The sequence below is a fragment of the Poeciliopsis prolifica genome, unplaced genomic scaffold (genome assembly GCF_027474105.1).
Source record: "Poeciliopsis prolifica strain line A6 unplaced genomic scaffold, Auburn_PproV2 SCAFFOLD172, whole genome shotgun sequence".
NCBI lineage: Eukaryota > Metazoa > Chordata > Actinopteri > Cyprinodontiformes > Poeciliidae > Poeciliopsis > Poeciliopsis prolifica.
Genome location: NW_026562547.1, coordinates 56,063 through 73,188, shown reverse-complemented (window position 1 = coordinate 73,188; position 17,126 = coordinate 56,063). Strand labels below are relative to the sequence as shown.

General features: G+C 42.1%; 3 protein-coding genes across 7 annotated transcripts; 2 read left to right on the top strand and 1 right to left on the bottom strand.

Moving 5' to 3' along the window:
* The first annotated feature begins 447 nt into the window (after positions 1-447).
* cep70 (centrosomal protein 70) lies at positions 448-5,901 on the top strand. Of its 4 annotated transcripts, none has more exons than XM_055026046.1 (15): positions 448-530; positions 636-687; positions 888-968; positions 1,313-1,412; positions 1,514-1,637; positions 2,742-2,922; positions 3,484-3,684; positions 3,753-3,841; positions 4,451-4,523; positions 4,609-4,749; positions 4,822-4,965; positions 5,052-5,217; positions 5,291-5,378; positions 5,477-5,556; positions 5,657-5,901. In XM_055026046.1, exons 3-15 carry the CDS (start codon positions 960-962, stop codon positions 5,716-5,718), a joined length of 1,458 nt encoding a protein of 485 aa, XP_054882021.1. In that variant the 5' UTR covers positions 448-530; positions 636-687; positions 888-959; the 3' UTR covers positions 5,719-5,901. The 4 variants fall into 4 exon arrangements, with proteins under 4 accessions (XP_054882021.1, XP_054882018.1, XP_054882020.1 ...); XM_055026043.1 differs by having other exon boundaries at positions 5,049-5,217; XM_055026044.1 differs by having other exon boundaries at positions 499-530; positions 609-687; positions 5,049-5,217.
* A 2,144-nt stretch (positions 5,902-8,045) lies between these two features.
* On the top strand, positions 8,046-11,551 carry LOC129356462 (ankyrin repeat domain-containing protein SOWAHC-like). Its single transcript, XM_055026042.1, has one exon. It carries the CDS (start codon positions 8,137-8,139, stop codon positions 9,775-9,777), a length of 1,641 nt encoding a protein of 546 aa, XP_054882017.1. The 5' UTR covers positions 8,046-8,136; the 3' UTR covers positions 9,778-11,551.
* A 598-nt stretch (positions 11,552-12,149) lies between these two features.
* On the bottom strand, positions 12,150-16,922 carry LOC129356464 (dehydrogenase/reductase SDR family member on chromosome X-like). 2 transcript variants are annotated; one of them, XM_055026047.1, is made up of 7 exons: positions 16,791-16,922; positions 15,632-15,739; positions 15,168-15,236; positions 14,410-14,511; positions 14,093-14,300; positions 13,804-14,014; positions 12,150-13,734 (listed from the first exon to the last, which is right to left on the bottom strand). In XM_055026047.1, the coding sequence occupies exons 1-7, from the start codon at positions 16,888-16,890 to the stop codon at positions 13,555-13,557; spliced, it is 978 nt and encodes a 325-aa protein (XP_054882022.1). In that variant the 5' UTR covers positions 16,891-16,922; the 3' UTR covers positions 12,150-13,554. The 2 variants fall into 2 exon arrangements, with proteins under 2 accessions (XP_054882022.1, XP_054882023.1); XM_055026048.1 differs by having other exon boundaries at positions 13,804-14,011.
* Positions 16,923-17,126: the final 204 nt, after the last annotated feature.

The following is a 17,126-nucleotide window of genomic DNA, read 5'->3' as shown; positions in this document are numbered from 1 at the left end:
TAAATTTCCATTTTAATTTTCTGCTCAGTGAAGATGATGCATGCAGGGACACAGTGAGTGGCCAGACTCTTTGCTCTCATCTATCCATTAATAAATTACAATGACCTTTGCTTTCTGACTCCATGGATACTCCAATCCCTCATATCACCATACTGACATAAGAGATTCCTCTGCTAGAGACAAGAAAGATCAGACATCATGTGGAGGGAGATCCTTTTATTGTAGCACCTTGATGTTTTCCTCCACTGTAACATCAACTAGTGGAGTTCATCTCTGTAAATAATATGATATAATATTCGTTCTATGATTGAACAAGTGTTTAAAATAACCCACCATGATCCGTCATTGGGACTAGTTTAACTGTCATGTTATCGCCATCTTGTGGTCGTTGGGCAGTACTGCGCTGTTTTGTTGATTCGTCAGCGGATTGGTTCACGTCCTTTGTTTCCAATAATTGCGTCAGGACGCATAGTTTGAACTGCGGAAGCGCGCTGCTGTTTGCACCAAGTTATACGGACATTGTTGGCAAGGTAATTTATGGCGTTTTGTATTCCTAAATGTTTATTATCATTATTGTACCGAATGTGTTGTTTCATTGTTAGTTACAGATGCTATTCGGTTCGGTTTCCCTTTAGCTTTAGCTACCTGAACTCACCAGAGCCAGAGCTTGAAGGCGTCGCCTTTAAGGTCCGTTTCTCTTTTAAGACGGTTAAAACTTTAAATATATTAGTAAAAAGCTCATTAAAGGAACGACCTTAAAATTCAGCTTATAATTCAATGGTATCAGGTGTTACGTAAACTGACTGTTTAGAATTAGTCTCATTCCAAGAGTTTTTCTTCTAGAGTGGCTCCATGTAAAATCCGCTCTGTACTCTTTACACTCGAAGGCATCACGCTAAAAGACGGCTGAGTGTTGACCCCGCTGCTTCTGCTGTGTTTCCAGCTGGAATGTAAAGAGGATGAAGCCGGTAAGATTCACTCACCTTTCAGTGTGTGTGTGCGTGTGTGTATGGGTGAGTGTGTGTGTGGGTGAAGGATCACCTTTCCTCCATCTCAGAGATAGGATCACTGACAGGAGGGTCAGCTCCTTTACACATTGAAACATCTTTACACATTTATCCAGGAGTCAAACTGGTAACAGCTGCATGCTGCTTCAGAATGGCTACAGAATCCAGAACAACGCATTTTCCATGCTTTACAAATAAGACTTATGTTTATCTATGGACCTATGGGCAGTTTCAGGTACCACTTCAATCTTCACTATGTATGTGCAGCAGGTTTGACTGATGCTGACTGTGGCTGTGTGTTGCAGCAGGAGCAGGTAGAGTGGGATGACGTGAATAAACTGCTGCAGCATCACGGCTTTAAGCCTGTGTTCTTTGCAGACCCTGTGGAGAATAGGAACCTCACAGGTGAGACTTGTTTCTGAATTGAATGTTTCACAGCTGCAATGTGTGCTGTGGTTTTTCTTTTTGCACATTTCTTGATGATGGGATCTGTATGTGTGCCACAGATTTGGTCCTGTTGGACAAGAAGTCAGCGAATGAGTTGAGGATGACTCTGAGGATGATGCTGATGGACTCTGAGAGGAGACAGACGCTCATCCAGGAGCTCGTCAAGTCTAACAACCAGCTCAAGTACGGCTGTTATTCAAATCACCATGTTGGTAATTCACTACTAACTGTACCGCTCATGGCAGCAGCATGTCTGAGTACAATTTGTTCCGATGATATTTGTGAATTGTTCAAACACTGAATGTTTGGACAATTTATAAAAATAATTCCTTCTGGTGTTTTACAAGTCTTTTTTTGACTTTAGGACAGTTATTATTCTGTATAAGCATGGCAACATCGGTTTTTTTGTTTTGTTTTTTTTTTACAACTGGGAGCCACGTATTAGAATCTCAAAAGCTCAAATAACATCTCAACCACAAGACAAAATCCTAGCTGAGCCAGAAAAGACATCTTCAGTCTTCAGTTCTTGAGATTTGTTGACTGACTGGTACTGGAGTCAGTACCAGTCATGGATCTTTTCTCACTGCATTCATAACAACTCTTTGAAGACACTTGAATATGAGTTGAGGTAACATTTCATTTTCCTTTCAGATAAATCAGGTATTTTTGAATTTAACCAGAAGAGCACCAGTAACTGGAGGAGCTGCAGAGATTCACACCATGTTTGAACAGATGCTCTCAAACACACAGTGAAACAAGTTGTGCAGATGTTCTAGCCTTATTAAGCATTATATATGCAATTTCTGGCAGGACTTGTGAGAAAGCACAGCTTTAAACTCCAATAAGTAGAATTTGTGTTTAATCAGCTGCATTTTTTCTATGTTATGCCTTAAATTTGATAGCAATACCTTGCTGGGCACAAAAAACATTTTTGCAACTCCATGTCTTCTCCAGTATTTAATCTACAATATGAAGTAACTGAAACCATCAGTTTGGTTGGCAGATTTCATCCTGCAGGTAGTGTTCTACCAAGCTCTGGCTCTTTAATAATGGATCTGGTTCTGTGTGGACCACCTGTCTTCTTGTCATCCAATCTCATCAGCATCTGATGGGCATTGAGCGGTGACCATGGAAATCAGCAATATACTCTGCAACCTTCAATGCAACCATCTCTCACTCTAATAATCTGTCAAATATTTAATTTCCTCTTCATTAAAACCATTTAATCAAGATATGGGGACATTACAGAGTAAACTAAGTGACACTTTTCTGTGTGTGTGTTGTTAGAGAGGAGGTACAGAAGCACATGAGTCATGCAGCTCAGCAGTCCCAAAGAGCCACTGAGCTGCAGGGTCTGCTGGATGAGGTGAAGAGCAGAGTTCAGCAGCTGGAGGAACGCTGCCTGGGGAAGGCGGTCCAGCAGCACAGCCACACCCAGCAGCTGCAGAAGGAAAACAAAGAGGCTAAGGTGGTTTACTGAGTTTTTCTTCTTCTTTGGCACATATATGTTGACTGTTGGCAAGAAAAAATGGAGGCACAGAATTAGGCCTGTCCCAATAAAACATTTTGCTGGACGTTAACTTACTCACAGATGTTTTTACGATAAACGATAATATTTGTTTTGTTTTGAGGCCATTTTGAAGTGATATTATTGCAATAGCACAATAATGCAATAATCCCTTTTGAAGATAAACTTTAAATTCTAATCAACATTTAACACTGAAACTTGAAGTCTTTTCAAATGTCCAAAATAAATAAAACAAAAGAAACAACAAATGAAATGAATTATAAAGTCTTTGCAAACAAACTCGTGCTTCAAAAAAGGCTGGTTAAGACTTTGTTATCCAGTTTTGGTAGAAAGACAGACAAAAGAGAAAAAGGATAAATCATGAAAATTGAAATTATTGAGCTTGTTTTAATTTATCATGTGGTTAATTGATGCAGCTGGTATACTGAGATGTCCAAAGTCTTCTTTTCATTTACTCAGCTGTGACAATTGGTAGTTCGGATGACACCTGTTTGTTTTTAGAGGAGGTATCTGTTGCTGGAAAAGAAGGTGGCCAATCTGGAGGAAGAAACAGCCCAGCTCAGGAAGAAACTGTATTTGACTGTCAAAGAAGAGGAACAGCGACTGGCTCGACAGAGTCGATTACAAGAGTCCAAACATTTGGATCAAGCTACTAAGAGGACCTCCGCCTCTGTCTCCCCGTCTTTCAAAACCATGCTCAAGGTGATTCCCTAAGCCGTTCCTGTTGTTCAGGTTGTTAATGCAGGTCTGATTCCTCAGCTTGTGTCCAGACATATCAGGATCAGCAGAATGAAAGCAGCTCTCGCATACAAGAGTTGGAGGAAGAGGTGGAACGGCTCAAGACAGAACTGGACACAAGGTGTGTTTGTCACCAAAGATGGTTTTGAACTAGACTTCATGTGACTGTGTGTTTAGGCCAAGAAAAGAGACACGAGGTAAAGTGAACATCTATGAATAGAGTGGAATAATATTTTTATTGGTCAAAAAGGTTATGTAAAGGTAATAGTATTCACAGAGGCTAGGAATCACATTTATGAATATCTATTTCAATAGTTCAAACAACAAATAAAAACACTAATACACACAACTTTGCATATTAATACTTAATATGCAAAGCGTAAGCCACCTTGGCTTGACAGCAGCTAACACTTATGCTTCGTTATCGGCCAATCAGTACCAAAGAAAATAAACAACGCTTCTGGATTAGCCGCTATGTAAACACCAACCAATAGCATGTTTATTATCAGTATTGCTCTTAGGTATTTCAGCTTTCCAAGATACATTTTCTTTTACATGTATTAAATAAGCTCCATGGAAGAATCTGCAAATGTCATCAATAATTTACTTTCCACTGCAACAGCTGATTGATTCAAAATGTGTTTGACTGAAGAGGGATTTATCTAGAGCTCAGTACTGAAGCAGGAAATAGTTTTGTTTTAAAGCAATTTGCTTTATTTGTGCTGATTAGATGTAGAAGTGACATCACTGGGAACAGCAGGGACCAGACCAAAACCTCCAGGCAGTGGGTCCAGTATCACCACGTAAATGAGCTATTCTCTGAGATCTGCTCAGTTTGTGGTAACTTCCTGTCTGTCAACGCTTTGTTCCAATTTTTCTGCTCTTCAGCTGTTGACTGAGATCAACACGCTCGTTATCAATCCCAGGCTGCACCAGTATCAACACAGACCCAGAGAATTGGAGGAAGCAGAATTCCAGGCTGTCCTTCCCACTCTGGAGCTGTGGTCCCAGCAGCTCCACATGCTCAGGGTAAATACTCTGACAGCCTCGGTATTTACTCAGTGCTGGAAGCTGCTTTGACCAGACTGTTCCTGTGTTCAGGATCTTCATTGCCGACTGAATAAACTTAGTGCCACATTGATGCCACTGCAGCCCTGTGCTGTTGATGCAAAAGCACTTAAGGTGGAGGACATGATGCTGCTGGTGGAGGCGCTGCTGGAGAATGCCTCTTCTGACGATAAGCAGGTTAATCTTTACATTTCTGAGACCTGAGATTAGAACTCAGCTTTTTGTTCCTGGTGCTGAAGTCTTCATGATTGTCCTGCCAGAAGCTCAGGAGTCCCACTCGATACACCTTGGCTTCCATGGTGGCTCACTTCCAGAAACTGTTTGACGTTCCCTCCCTCAGCGGAGTTTACCCTCGAATGAACGAGGTCTACACCCGACTGGGCGAGTTGACCAACACTATGAGGAACCTCCAAAATGTTCTGGACCTAGGTGACTTTCAAACATCTGCTTTAGTTGTCCATGTTTTATGTAAAGCCTCGCTAACCTTTCCATTGGATGTTAGACAGCAAAGCTTCTCCTACTGAAGTTGTGAACCAGGTCTCCAGGCTGGTCTTGGTGGATCCAGGACTGGGACAGGCTGACATTGACAGGTTCAGTGCTCCACTAGCAGCACCGTGTTGTTTCTTGTTACAGGTTGTGTGCTGGTCTTCATGAAGCTGCTTTTCTGTTGTCTCCTTTTGTTTTTCAGCATCATTATCAAAGTGAAGCAACATGATGAGTTTTTTCCTGCTTTCCACAACCTTGTGACAGAAATCTTAAAGATTCTTGGTATAAAAGTACTTTGCTTTACTATAGCCAAACCTTAAAGTGACTACTTGGTTTTCTTTCCTCTGCATGATCTGCTGACATGGTTCTCTGTGTGTTGCAGGTGTGAATCACCTGGACGACATACTTCCTGCTCTGCAGTCTCTGAAACAGATGGCTCAGTGATCCGCCTTTCTCCACTGGACATCTGCTACTTACTTATTATGTTGTCATCACAACTGCAACCATTGAGTTTCAGACATTGATGGCTGTGGAACCACCCACTGAGGCCAGTAGTATGTTTCTCATCATCAGATGGCAGCACACAATGACTATGTGCCTAAAATAAAGCAGAAATCCAACTGAAAATGTTTCGTTTCAGATACTGAGACAGGAATTACCTTTCCCAGGAACTACAATCTGTACAGGATTAAATTCCTGTGAATCACTGTAACCTCTAATCCAACCAGGACTGCACCACAGTCTGGAACAACATGGTCATAATATTTAGTCATTTCAGTGGTGAAATGATGAAAAAATCTTGAAAGCAAGTTTATAAACATGAGTAAAATATTCTTACATTATTTTACTCTACATAACATGCATTTTACGAACAGGTGTGACGGGTTCTCTTATGACTTGGGCAACCCACAAAAAAAAAGACTTCCCCAGGCGGGAGATCACTTCAGTCAATTTTATTATCTATTCAGTGAACAAAGATGGCAATAATTAATTAATCAATAAGAAAAAAAAATAAACTTGTAATCCAAAAAATACAATAATCAATTTAACAGCATTGATTATGCTGTTAAATATAATCAAGAAACAATGATGACCCTAACGTCATCATTACGTTAGGGTTAGGGTTCTGATGACGCCACCACATCACGCAACTCTCTCCCGGTACGTCACAATCCGGAAACAAGCCAATTGAAAATAAAGCCGGGAAAATGTTTGAAAACAGATAAGGATTAATGTGAATTAATTAATGTGTGTGTATGTTGGTGTGTGTGTGTATGTTGGTCCGTGTGTGTTGGTGGGGGTGTGTGTGTATGTTAGTGCGTGTGTGTATGTGTATGTTGGTGTGTGTGTGCATGTTGGTGTGTGTATGCTAACACAGGTTGTAGCTCATGACGGCTCCTCCATCACATCAGGGTTTTCTCTTTGCCTGGAAAGTTGTGTGACAGTTCCCAGACAATGCTGAGATAAATTGGCACCATAGACAGTGCTGTGCTTGAATGAGTAAAGATTTTAAATCTTAAGCAATGTTTTCCAGAGCTCATCTGGCTGATAAAATAGTTTTAATAAATGAAGAACGCATGTTGATATCTGCTCCTCATTTCTTTTAAAGAATTTGTTATAATTTCATTGTTGGCAATGAGCCATAAAATGCTGACCAGTCATTGTGAAAGCCTAATTGGAAAAACATCTAAGTTGGAAATTATATTTTTCACCCATGTGGAGAAACTGGAGCAGCTGGGCTTATTGCCTCTAAAGACTGATTCACAGGTCTGTGAGGAGGAATGCTAACACACCCTGTCTGCAGGTTAATGCCACCTGCAAGCATAGCTGGTTGTGACAGAGCAACCAACCAGCCATGTTTCCTCACAACAAACAGCTGCTACAAGCACTGAAGTTATCCACTGAATTGGCATGAGGCTCAGCTTCATGTCCACTTTGACATGCTTCTCCAGTTCTAGGCCACCTTCTCTTTTTTTGCATTTTCTCCCACTTGGCTTTAAACTAGGAAAATATGGAATTGTTTTCCATTTGTATGCAACTCTGAGGTCTATATGAGAATAAATAAATAAAAGGCACATACTCTGTCCAGACTTTAATGACTTTATGTTATTAAAACATTAAAGCCTGGATAGCATTTAGCTTCCTAAATATTAAATCAATCTTTTTACCTTGATACACTTTGAGATGTTCATTTCAATTAGTTCTGTTATTTTGTCATATGGCTATATGCAACTTCAGCTTATGTTTTTTAATGTGTGTGTTTTTTATTGATTTTATGGAATCATTTTGATTTAAATTGTATACAAACAAATTTTCTACATGAATTCTCTTATAATTGAAGTTGTCCTGGATTGGTTTGGGATGTTTTCAGTCATTACACAAAATTAAAGCGTTTCTGTTTGAGGACATAAATGAAGTGAAAACTATCATAATTATTCTAAGATGATGTCATCAACATTTTAGACAAGCTTTAGAATAAAACGTATTTTCTAGGTTTTGGTTAGAAGATCAAATGTTTCCCACTTCATCATTCATTTGGAAACAAACTATTAAGAGCTAAAACAAATCAAATATGGAATAAATAAGATGGGATGATTTTGCTAGATATTCGGAGGCTTTACTATTATTTCTCTAGTAAAACTAAAACTATTTCGAAGATAAAAACCAGCCCTCGTAATGAGTTCACAGTAATGTTTTTCAGTTTGTTACTGAGAAACTGGCTTTGACCATATAAGGCCTGGACCGGAAGTGTCCCGTTGCTAGGAGGCGGAGAACGCTGGGACGAAATGCTGCTTTCTGCTCTGCTGCGTGGAGCTTCGGGTTGATTCGGGTGATTCGGGTCTCAGGCTGTTCGTGGTCCTCATGGCCAGCGGTTTCAGCCAGGACTCCATAGCGGACTTCCTGAGGCAGAGAGGAGGCGCCGTCCCGAGCGCGGAGCTACTGCAGCATTTTAAAGCCGCGTTCCCTCAAGAGCCGCACAGCAGGGCTGCTGTCCGCAGCGTCTTTAAGTCTTGTGTGGACAGCGTGGCATTCGTGAAGACAGACAGCGGAGTCAAACATGTCTGTCTGAAGAGACAGTTCCGTTACTGCGCTGCGTCCCCCTCACCTGACGACCAGGTGAGCCGCGATGACGCAGCCGCGACGGCTCAGGTACAGCAGAAATCAGCGCGCGACTCAGGTTACGGAAATGACTGCAAGACAGTTCCGCATATTATCGCTGCAGAGAGCTACCAGCGGGTCAAACCAGAGCAGGACTGTGGACATCAGGACTTTGTTGGGGTTCTGGATGAGGAGGCCAGCAGCTCAGCTCACATGGGGAACTCTGGGAGCTTCAGGACGCAGAGGAAGGACTTCAGCAAGGAGAAGGTCGGGAAACTTGCCATTCCACAAATCACAGTGATTCAGGCTTCGCCGCTCCCTGTGAACGGATCTGTCTTCATCCTGCCTGGGCCTGAGAGTTCTGCAGCTGCAGCTGACTTACACACTGATTGGACGCCTGAGGGCCTGAAAGAGGAAGAGCAACAAGGTCCTGCCTCTCAGCAGAAGTTCCTGTCCACCAAGGAGGACTCTGAGGACAAGGAGGATGAACGCAGCAGCTTGTCTGGCAGTGAGGACAGCTGCAGTCCCACGGGCAGCCGGAGGCACTTCATCCAGGTGATGATGAACAGTTCTCCTGAAGTGAGGAAGAGTATAGAACTCCGCAGCCCCGTCTGCCTCACCCCCAGGAGCGACGGTGACGCTGCCTCGGTGGGTTCCGGCAGCCTGGATGTGGACAGGACCTCCGTGACCCTGGACCCTGTGGAACACGAGTGGATGATGTGCGCATCGGATGCGGAGTGGGACAGCCTCCACACCCTTCTCAGCAGCGAACCCAACCTGGTCCTGAAGAAGGACTTTGTCACTGGTTTCACCTGCCTGCACTGGGCTGCTAAGCACGGCAAGCAAGAGCTGATCGCGCTGATCATCAACTTCGCCAAACATCACAACCTTCCCATTAGCGTGGATGTTCGCTCCAACATGGGCTACACGCCGCTGCACATAGCTGCCATCCACAACCACATGGAGGTGCTGAAGCTCCTGGTGGGGGCTTACAACGCAGACGTGGAAATCAGGGACTACAGCGGGAGGAAGGCCTGTCACTACCTCACCAACGTGAGTGTGGACATTAGAGACATCATAGGAGCAAATGAGCTCGCTGAATCAAAAGGTGCAGAGCCTCAGGTTGGAGGACGCTGGAGGTTGTCCAAAGTCCTTCAGAACAACCTGAAACCCATCCATCGGCTCAGCCTCGGAGACAGCGATCTTATGGGCGGGGAGGACCATCTCAGGAGCAAACCTGTCCGGAGGAGGTCTTCGCTTAGCAGGATGAAGCCCAACCTGCAGAAGATACGCCAGAGGGCGTCCCAGCTCGTTCACAGCACTTCTTTCCGGGATAAACAGGGGCAGGATGAATCAGAGGAGAAACCCTCGAGGTCCAGACCTAAAACCCATTTCCTAGGTTGAGCCCAAGTCTGCTACATGATGCTTCTGATGGATTTGGGTTATTCGTATTAGCAGGACTCTTTGATTACTACCTTCAGTGGTGTCCCTCTCTCCCTGATGTGTTTTTCAGCCAGCTGCCCAGCCGGCCAGCAAGCTGAATGTAGGCTTCCCATTTATTCCTTGCATACAACAAAATCATCTGCATCTGATTCATCATCTGATTCATCTGCATAGTAATATTTCCAGGCGTGAAAAGCAGGAAGCACCACTCTTTATGACAACTGACTGTAGACTTCAACAGAGCAGATAGCCTGACTAAATAAACAACTATCAGCTACTTGTCTTACTTTATGAAGAGCAGAATACATAAATGAAACTCAGTCCTGTAGTTCTATATCAACTAGTTTCTGATGGTATTTTAATGGGGATTTTACTTTTTGTCCTAACTGGTTTTGCTTACAGTCCAAAGTTTAAGTGACCCATAAGAAGCTGAAAAAACTAATCCAGATTAGCTCGCTGTGACATTCTGACCCGGCTCTGAGTTGGCCTGCTTCCTTTTATCCGTCCTCAGCTGACAGCCTCTGTGTGCAACCTGGAGCAGGAGCATCGGGGCTAATCTGGACTTCATAGGGTTCATTAGCTCTGACACGTTAGGTAACATGATTTTTCTGTGCCCCTGCACATTTTGAACCTGAACTGACCAAAGTTAGGTCAGCCAAAGAAAAGTTGGTTCACAGCTAATGCTTTAGGTCTAGAGAGGCTCATAATTAAGAATGCTTGTTTACAGAAATTAGTTTTAAAAAGTTGTAAGGTACAGGACACAGTGTTGGCTAATGTACAGTGTCCTGTTTGGCTAGGGCTGGGCAATAAATCATTGACAATATAAATCATGATAAACAAATCAACAGAAAATACATTCAACAGAATATTCCAATAATTTCAATGAACTTCAATTTAGAACCGCAGTGCATTCTGGGCGATGTGGGCAGAGGAAAGATGCTTGCTGGCCAACTGCTCACCCATTGGTAAGCTAGCAAACTTATTTGCGCAGCAGCAGTTTGTTGTTTTGCCACTGTGCCTCTCGCCTGGCTTTTGGATGTGAATAGATGAGAATATTTTTTATTTGAACCTCCATGGAAAAGTACAGACAGAAAGTAGTGAAATAACCATAGTTTAAAATTTTTTAAGCATTCCTGCAGCATGATTCCCCCACCACCTTGTTTCACTATAGTGTATCTAGAGCTATGTGCAGGATTAGTTTTTGTCCACTTCAATGTTTTGCATTTGGGCCAGAAAGTTCCATTTTGTTCTCCTCAGACCAGAACACATTCTTTCACATGTTTGCAGCAAACTGCAGTCAGAAGTTCTGGGGACTTTGTTTTATGCTGGATTCCTCATCATTATGGTGTTGTGAGACAAAATGTGTCCTTCTCTGAGCTAACAGCTCCACTTGAACAAATTCATTATTCACCAACATGCTGCGTCATGTCAGATCAGCCTCGCCCTCCACTGCACCGACTTCTCATTCCACATACCAGCGACTCACCTGGAACTTTCCACAACCAGCCTTCAAAAACACAATATTTTCCGGCAGAAAGGACTTCCTCTATTGTAGACATTTTAACGCCACCTGTGACAAACTGGATCAGACATTTGGCCCTCAGGCTCAGGGTGTTTCTGAGTAAGGATTTAAGGTTTCTGCTGCCCTCTCAAGCTTATGTTTACATGTTTTACAATTATGCTTATAAGGGCTTAATGTGTCTTTTTGGGAGCACAGATAAAAATATCTACTTTATGGGGTGAGAATTTATGAGTTATCTCTGAAGAGGTTTTGATGAAAATCTATACGGTTTAAAAAAATTATTTGAAGATAAAACAAATCATCTACTTTGCTGTTGTGTTTCTTCTTTAAAAGTTCTTTAAGTTTGTTGCTGTTATAAATGATATATGAAAATAAATGAAATATTTCAGCTTCATTCTCAGTTGTAATCCCAGGATCCCCCCCTAGATGTCAGTGTAGGACAGCAGTGGAACGACAGTGCTGAGACTGAAGAAGATCACATTCTGATGAATAAGTGAATATTGATTATTAGAGGAATACGTGATACTGACCTACACTGACATCGAGTGAGAGATCCTGAGAGTACAACTCAGAATGAAGCTACAATATTTCATTTTTACACGCCCACACACACACAAAAGAAGAACATTAAAACAGTTTGAAACTTACAGTTTTTAAAAGTTCAATTATTTTGACTTTAAGTTAAATAGTCTTTACCATAAAAACAGGCTTTCTGTATCCTGGATTCAAATGCAAGGCCATTTACAATACAATTAAAAAAACTATTTCAGGCTTGAAGTTCAAACTGAAATGCTGAGACATTCAGATGGCATATGTGGAAATAATGGTCTGCAAACTTTATTCAAAATGACAGTATGTGTGTCAAAGTGGCAGACATCATCTTAAGGCAACAGGATCTTTGTCCTCAGAAGAATAAATCAGGCTGTAAAGGCTTCTGAAGCACTGTGGTATGTAACTGAAGAGTTTTACAGTCAAAGGTCAAGTCACTCTGGAAGTAAGGTCAGTTAAAATCATGAGGCTGCATAATTGCTGGCTTGTGAAAAAAAAGGTACATATTTGATTTCTCTGCATAATTAGTGGGATTTGTTTGAGTCACATTGAACAGAACATGAGCATAAAATCACCACAGAGATTAAAGCTGGCAGTAGTTCAGTATGATCTTTTGACCCTTTGCATGAGATGCCGTGCTCTTAGGCATGATGGATATCAAAATAACTTCTCTGTATATTGACTCCTGTAGAGATTGTCCAAAAAAAATCAAAAATCACTCAGTTGATGTCACAGTCCAATAGTCACAGATGCTGCTCAGATTAGGATCCAAACCAAACTTTTGATGGATTTGAAACAAGATGGCGATGATAGCAAGTGTTGCTTGACATTAATCTTCTTGCTGCAAGAAGATTAATGTTCATTTACACTTTGTAATTAAGCAGTATTAGTAAGATGCAATGAAATGTTGTACTATGGAAAGAATGTATCCTTCTAATCATTAGCAACCATCAAGGAAAAACATAATGTAGCCAACCACGTACCAAAAAAACTGATAAGAATCTAGATTTTACACTGTTAAAGGGAAATGCCCTTTACGACATAGTTGCATAAGTCATGTGCTATGACTTCAGGCAAAGTCGGCAATTGATCAAATCAACAAACACGTCAGGAGGGAGAAGGCATGGGCCGATTTCTAAGCTAGCCGTTTCCAACTTTCATAAATACCACCATCTTTACAGCCTGATTCATTCTTCTGGGAACAATCAGGTTCTGCAGAACTTGACTGGACACTTTGAACTGCCTGGTTGCTGAAGAAGTGCAACATAAATAAAATGTCTTCTTCTGAACAACTAGAAGTCATGTCTGTATTGGCAAGAACAATTTGGGAAACAATCAAAGTTGCTCCTGATGTGATTTCCGACAATCGTCATAGTGCCTCAACGTGATTGGATGACATAGCTGCGAAGGGTCAATAAAGGAGGACCATTGCGGACATGGGAGACCTCCAAGTCAATTATTTGAATTTCTTTCTTAGACAGGAACCCAGTTCCTCCATTATTATTATTATTATCATCATCAACATAGTCAAAGTTCTGATTACAGACACTCTCAGTGAGTGGTGGTTGGAGACATCCTCAAAGGAAGCAGATCCACATGGAAAACCGTTTGGACCAACCCATCTGCATCAGAGGAAGGCCTCAGGCTCCCTCTGTTTGCGTAAGGTATCAGGCCTGGAGTCCCACAAGCTCGCAGCTCTTTGTCCACAGCTTGGCCTGCAGCTCAGAGTCGTAGGACAGATCAGAGGACTGCGTCTTCTGACCATTGTACAGGTAACAGCTGCCCACTCCTTCCATCTCAGAGGCAGCTGCAGCATACACCGATATGGAGGCTCCCTCTGCTGGAGTCTGAGGACAACAGTACAACCCGTTCTAAACTAGTCTTTACAAAGTTAGATTAAGGTTTTAAAGACATACCCTGAACAGAACACTGGCCACTGGTTTCTTCATCATCTGTGCTAATGTCCAGAGGTTATCGTACAGTGCTGTGTCCACCATCCCAGGGTCCACAGCATTGACAGTGACAGAGAATCCCCCAGACGTCAGCTGCTCTTGAAGATAGTAGGTGAAGAGGACCAGGGCCAACTTGCTTTGGCAGTAGGCACCATGGGAGCTGTAGACAGCTCTGCTGGGAACGGAGTAATAAACAAGATTATGTACAACAAATATTTTACTGTTCATGGAGTCTATGGTGGTTTCAGTGTACCTCTTGTTCAGGTCGTCTAGGTTTATTTCTCCTACGTAGTGTGTGGCAGAGGCCATGTTGATAATTCTGGAGCAGCGACCCTTCCTTCCAGACGTCTTCAGCAGGTCCAGCAGCATGTTGGTCAGCAGGAAGTGGCTCAAGTAGTTCAGGCAGAAGTGGAATTCAAAGCCGTCCTCTGTCCGTCTCTCAGGAACCAGCATGGTTCCAGCTGCATCAAGGCACAACATGTCAGAAAGGCGCAGGCTGTCATTAGTCAGACCACAAAGCGCCTGCTGTCATTAACTGTGACCATCTGAGGAAAGATGTGTGGAGCCTACCATTGTTAATGAGAACATGCAGAGGCAGAGATCTGTCTCTGAACTTCTGGACAAACTGCCTGACTGATTTCAGGGAGGTCAGGTCCACAAAGACAAACTCAGCTGGAAGCAGAAAAGAAATGTTTCAGTACCATAGTTCTGACAGAACACTGCTGAGCTCTCTGTACAACATTTTGGGCTAAAATCCCAATCACTGGCAAAAGAATTATTAAGCAAGCAGAATGTCTGATCCACTGTGGGGATCTTCAAGTAGTGGCTCAGAAAAAATGCAGTGGTTCTGCATTTATCAAGAAGACCATGATTTTTCCATGGCATGCATCAAAGTACTTGTCAGTGCATCATCCAGCTGTGGCCCGGGGCCGAGCTCAACCAGAGCATTTCAGCTGGGTCTGGCAACCACTTCCCTCTGAATGTTCCTCCTCTCCTCCTCCTGTGGGTTAGCCCACAAGCTGCCTGAGTTAAATGCAGTCCCACAGATCACACCCGTTCACGCTTGTTTTCATTTTCAAAACTTGTTCTTAAAGTTTGCCCAGGTTAGGTTTTGGAGTCTTGAGTTTCAATTCACAGAAAAGGCATTTCTATCTTCTATTGGTTTGCTAAGATATCAGTAGTTACACCTCGTGTCAGTTATGTCATGTGAACATCATGATTAATTACATTGTTATTAATATTGTAGGACATTCATTCTGACACGCAGAATGAATGTCCACCACTTGACTGTCTTTGTATGCTTATCATTAAAATTAGTAATTGATTACCTTCTCCTTCATTGCATTCTTCATTTATCTTCCTGACAGCTGCAGCGCCCTCTTCTGGCTCGTTCCCAGCTGGAGATCATAGAGATCATAAAGGGGCTTGGTGGGCTGATGTCCAGTATGTGGTTTACTTTAACTAAACCCTTCTGTCTGAGGCATCAAACTGATCGCATTTATGACAAGACTTCAACTAAAAAATAACTTAAGAACAAATGTCACAAAAAAAATCACACATTTTCTGTCATCTCCTTGCTTCTGCTTTACAAGAATTAGTCACTGTGACTTCTAGATCTATAAGTTATAATGACTTCTAGATCTATAAGTTATAGTGACTTTTTCATAGTGGTTTATAGATCATAAGTTGTTATGGCTTATAGATCATAAGTCATTATGGCTTATAGATCATAAGTCGTTATAGTTTATAGATCTGACAAAAGAAGCATCTCATTGGTGAGGCAGCAGCCTACCTATGATCACATGCATGCCCAGGTTTGCCAGGTGTCTTGCAGTCTCAAACCCCATTCCTCTGGTAGCTCCAGTCACTATGGCAACCCTTCCCTTTTGCTTTGGTAAGGCTAAGAAAAGAACGTGATTAGAAGCCATTCATTTCTAGATTAAAACATGGAGTTAAATCTCAGGTGCAGCAAACTGTTTAGGTTTTTTTCTGTTCAGGGTTTTATTGGGATGAAACTCTGAATTTCTCACTCACCCTCCAAAGTTAAGATGACAAAAGAAAATGTGATCTAGATTTATAAAAACCAACTGGACACCAGCAGCTCCAGGTTGGACAGAACAGAAAACGGAACCGACCACTGATGGGTAAATCAGTTTGTAAGAAGCCAGCCGACTTGTCTTTGTGTTTGTTGCATCATGTCACACTTGTTCCATCTGATTGTGAAATGTATCAGGAACACGAATGGATCAGATGTTGATCCAGTGGTTTTGATCGTCTTACTATTTCTATAGTTGATTAAAACTTTAAGAAAGGTCAAACCAGTTAAGAAGACTGCATGGTGGGATCACATGTTCTGTAACTTCACAACAGAACATTTAACCCTTTGTTTTATCATCTGTGTGTATACAGTCAAGCTCAAAAACATGAATCAAACTAAAATCTTTATCCCATTGACACGGCAGTAAAACGGTTGGAAAATTCCCCCATTCATATTCAGCTCTGACATTCTTGGGAAGATTTGTAGGGATAAAGGAAACAGTTCTTTCTTTGTTTCCATCGGGACACGCAAGAACTTTCTCTTAATCCAAATTCAAATAATGAAATCAAAATTCTCCAGTCTTATTACTATGAAAACGATTTTAGTCTGATTCATTAAAGTGTTCCTTACAGAACATATACATTTATATTTTAAAGTATATTAATGTTGATGTACAGCAGGAATCATTCTTATTGCCACATCAGTGGCAGTTCGAGTTTTTATTACTGCAGGTCCTGAGGGCGAGGGGTCAAGGGTCAGGATTAGGAACTCAGCTGTTCAGGATCATTTGTTCTCAACACACAAAATCACAAACAGAGAACTCAAACATCTACAACAGTCAAACAGCAATACAAGTTCATTTCATTTCCTGTTGCAGTTCAAACGGGGAAGAGAAACAGAGTCTGGTTCTGACCTGGCATCGCGAAGGTTCGGTTGAACATTTGGTAGAGCAGAACTTTGATCCCACACAGATACAACCTGAGGAGAGGAATCAGCACTGACAGCAACCCCATCCTGCAGCCTGTGGAAGCCGGAGTGACGTAACGCGGCGCAGTGCTGAAATGAGTCCGGCTTTCCGATCCAACACTATAACATCTCTGTAGTTCCGCCCCCACGCAATACCGCGTAACACTGTGGCATTTCCGCACTTTTTTTCCTGCCCTGCATCAAAACAAAACGTCAAAACAAAATATCAAAACAAAACGTCAAACAAAACATCAAAACAAAACACCAAATAAAAACATCAAAA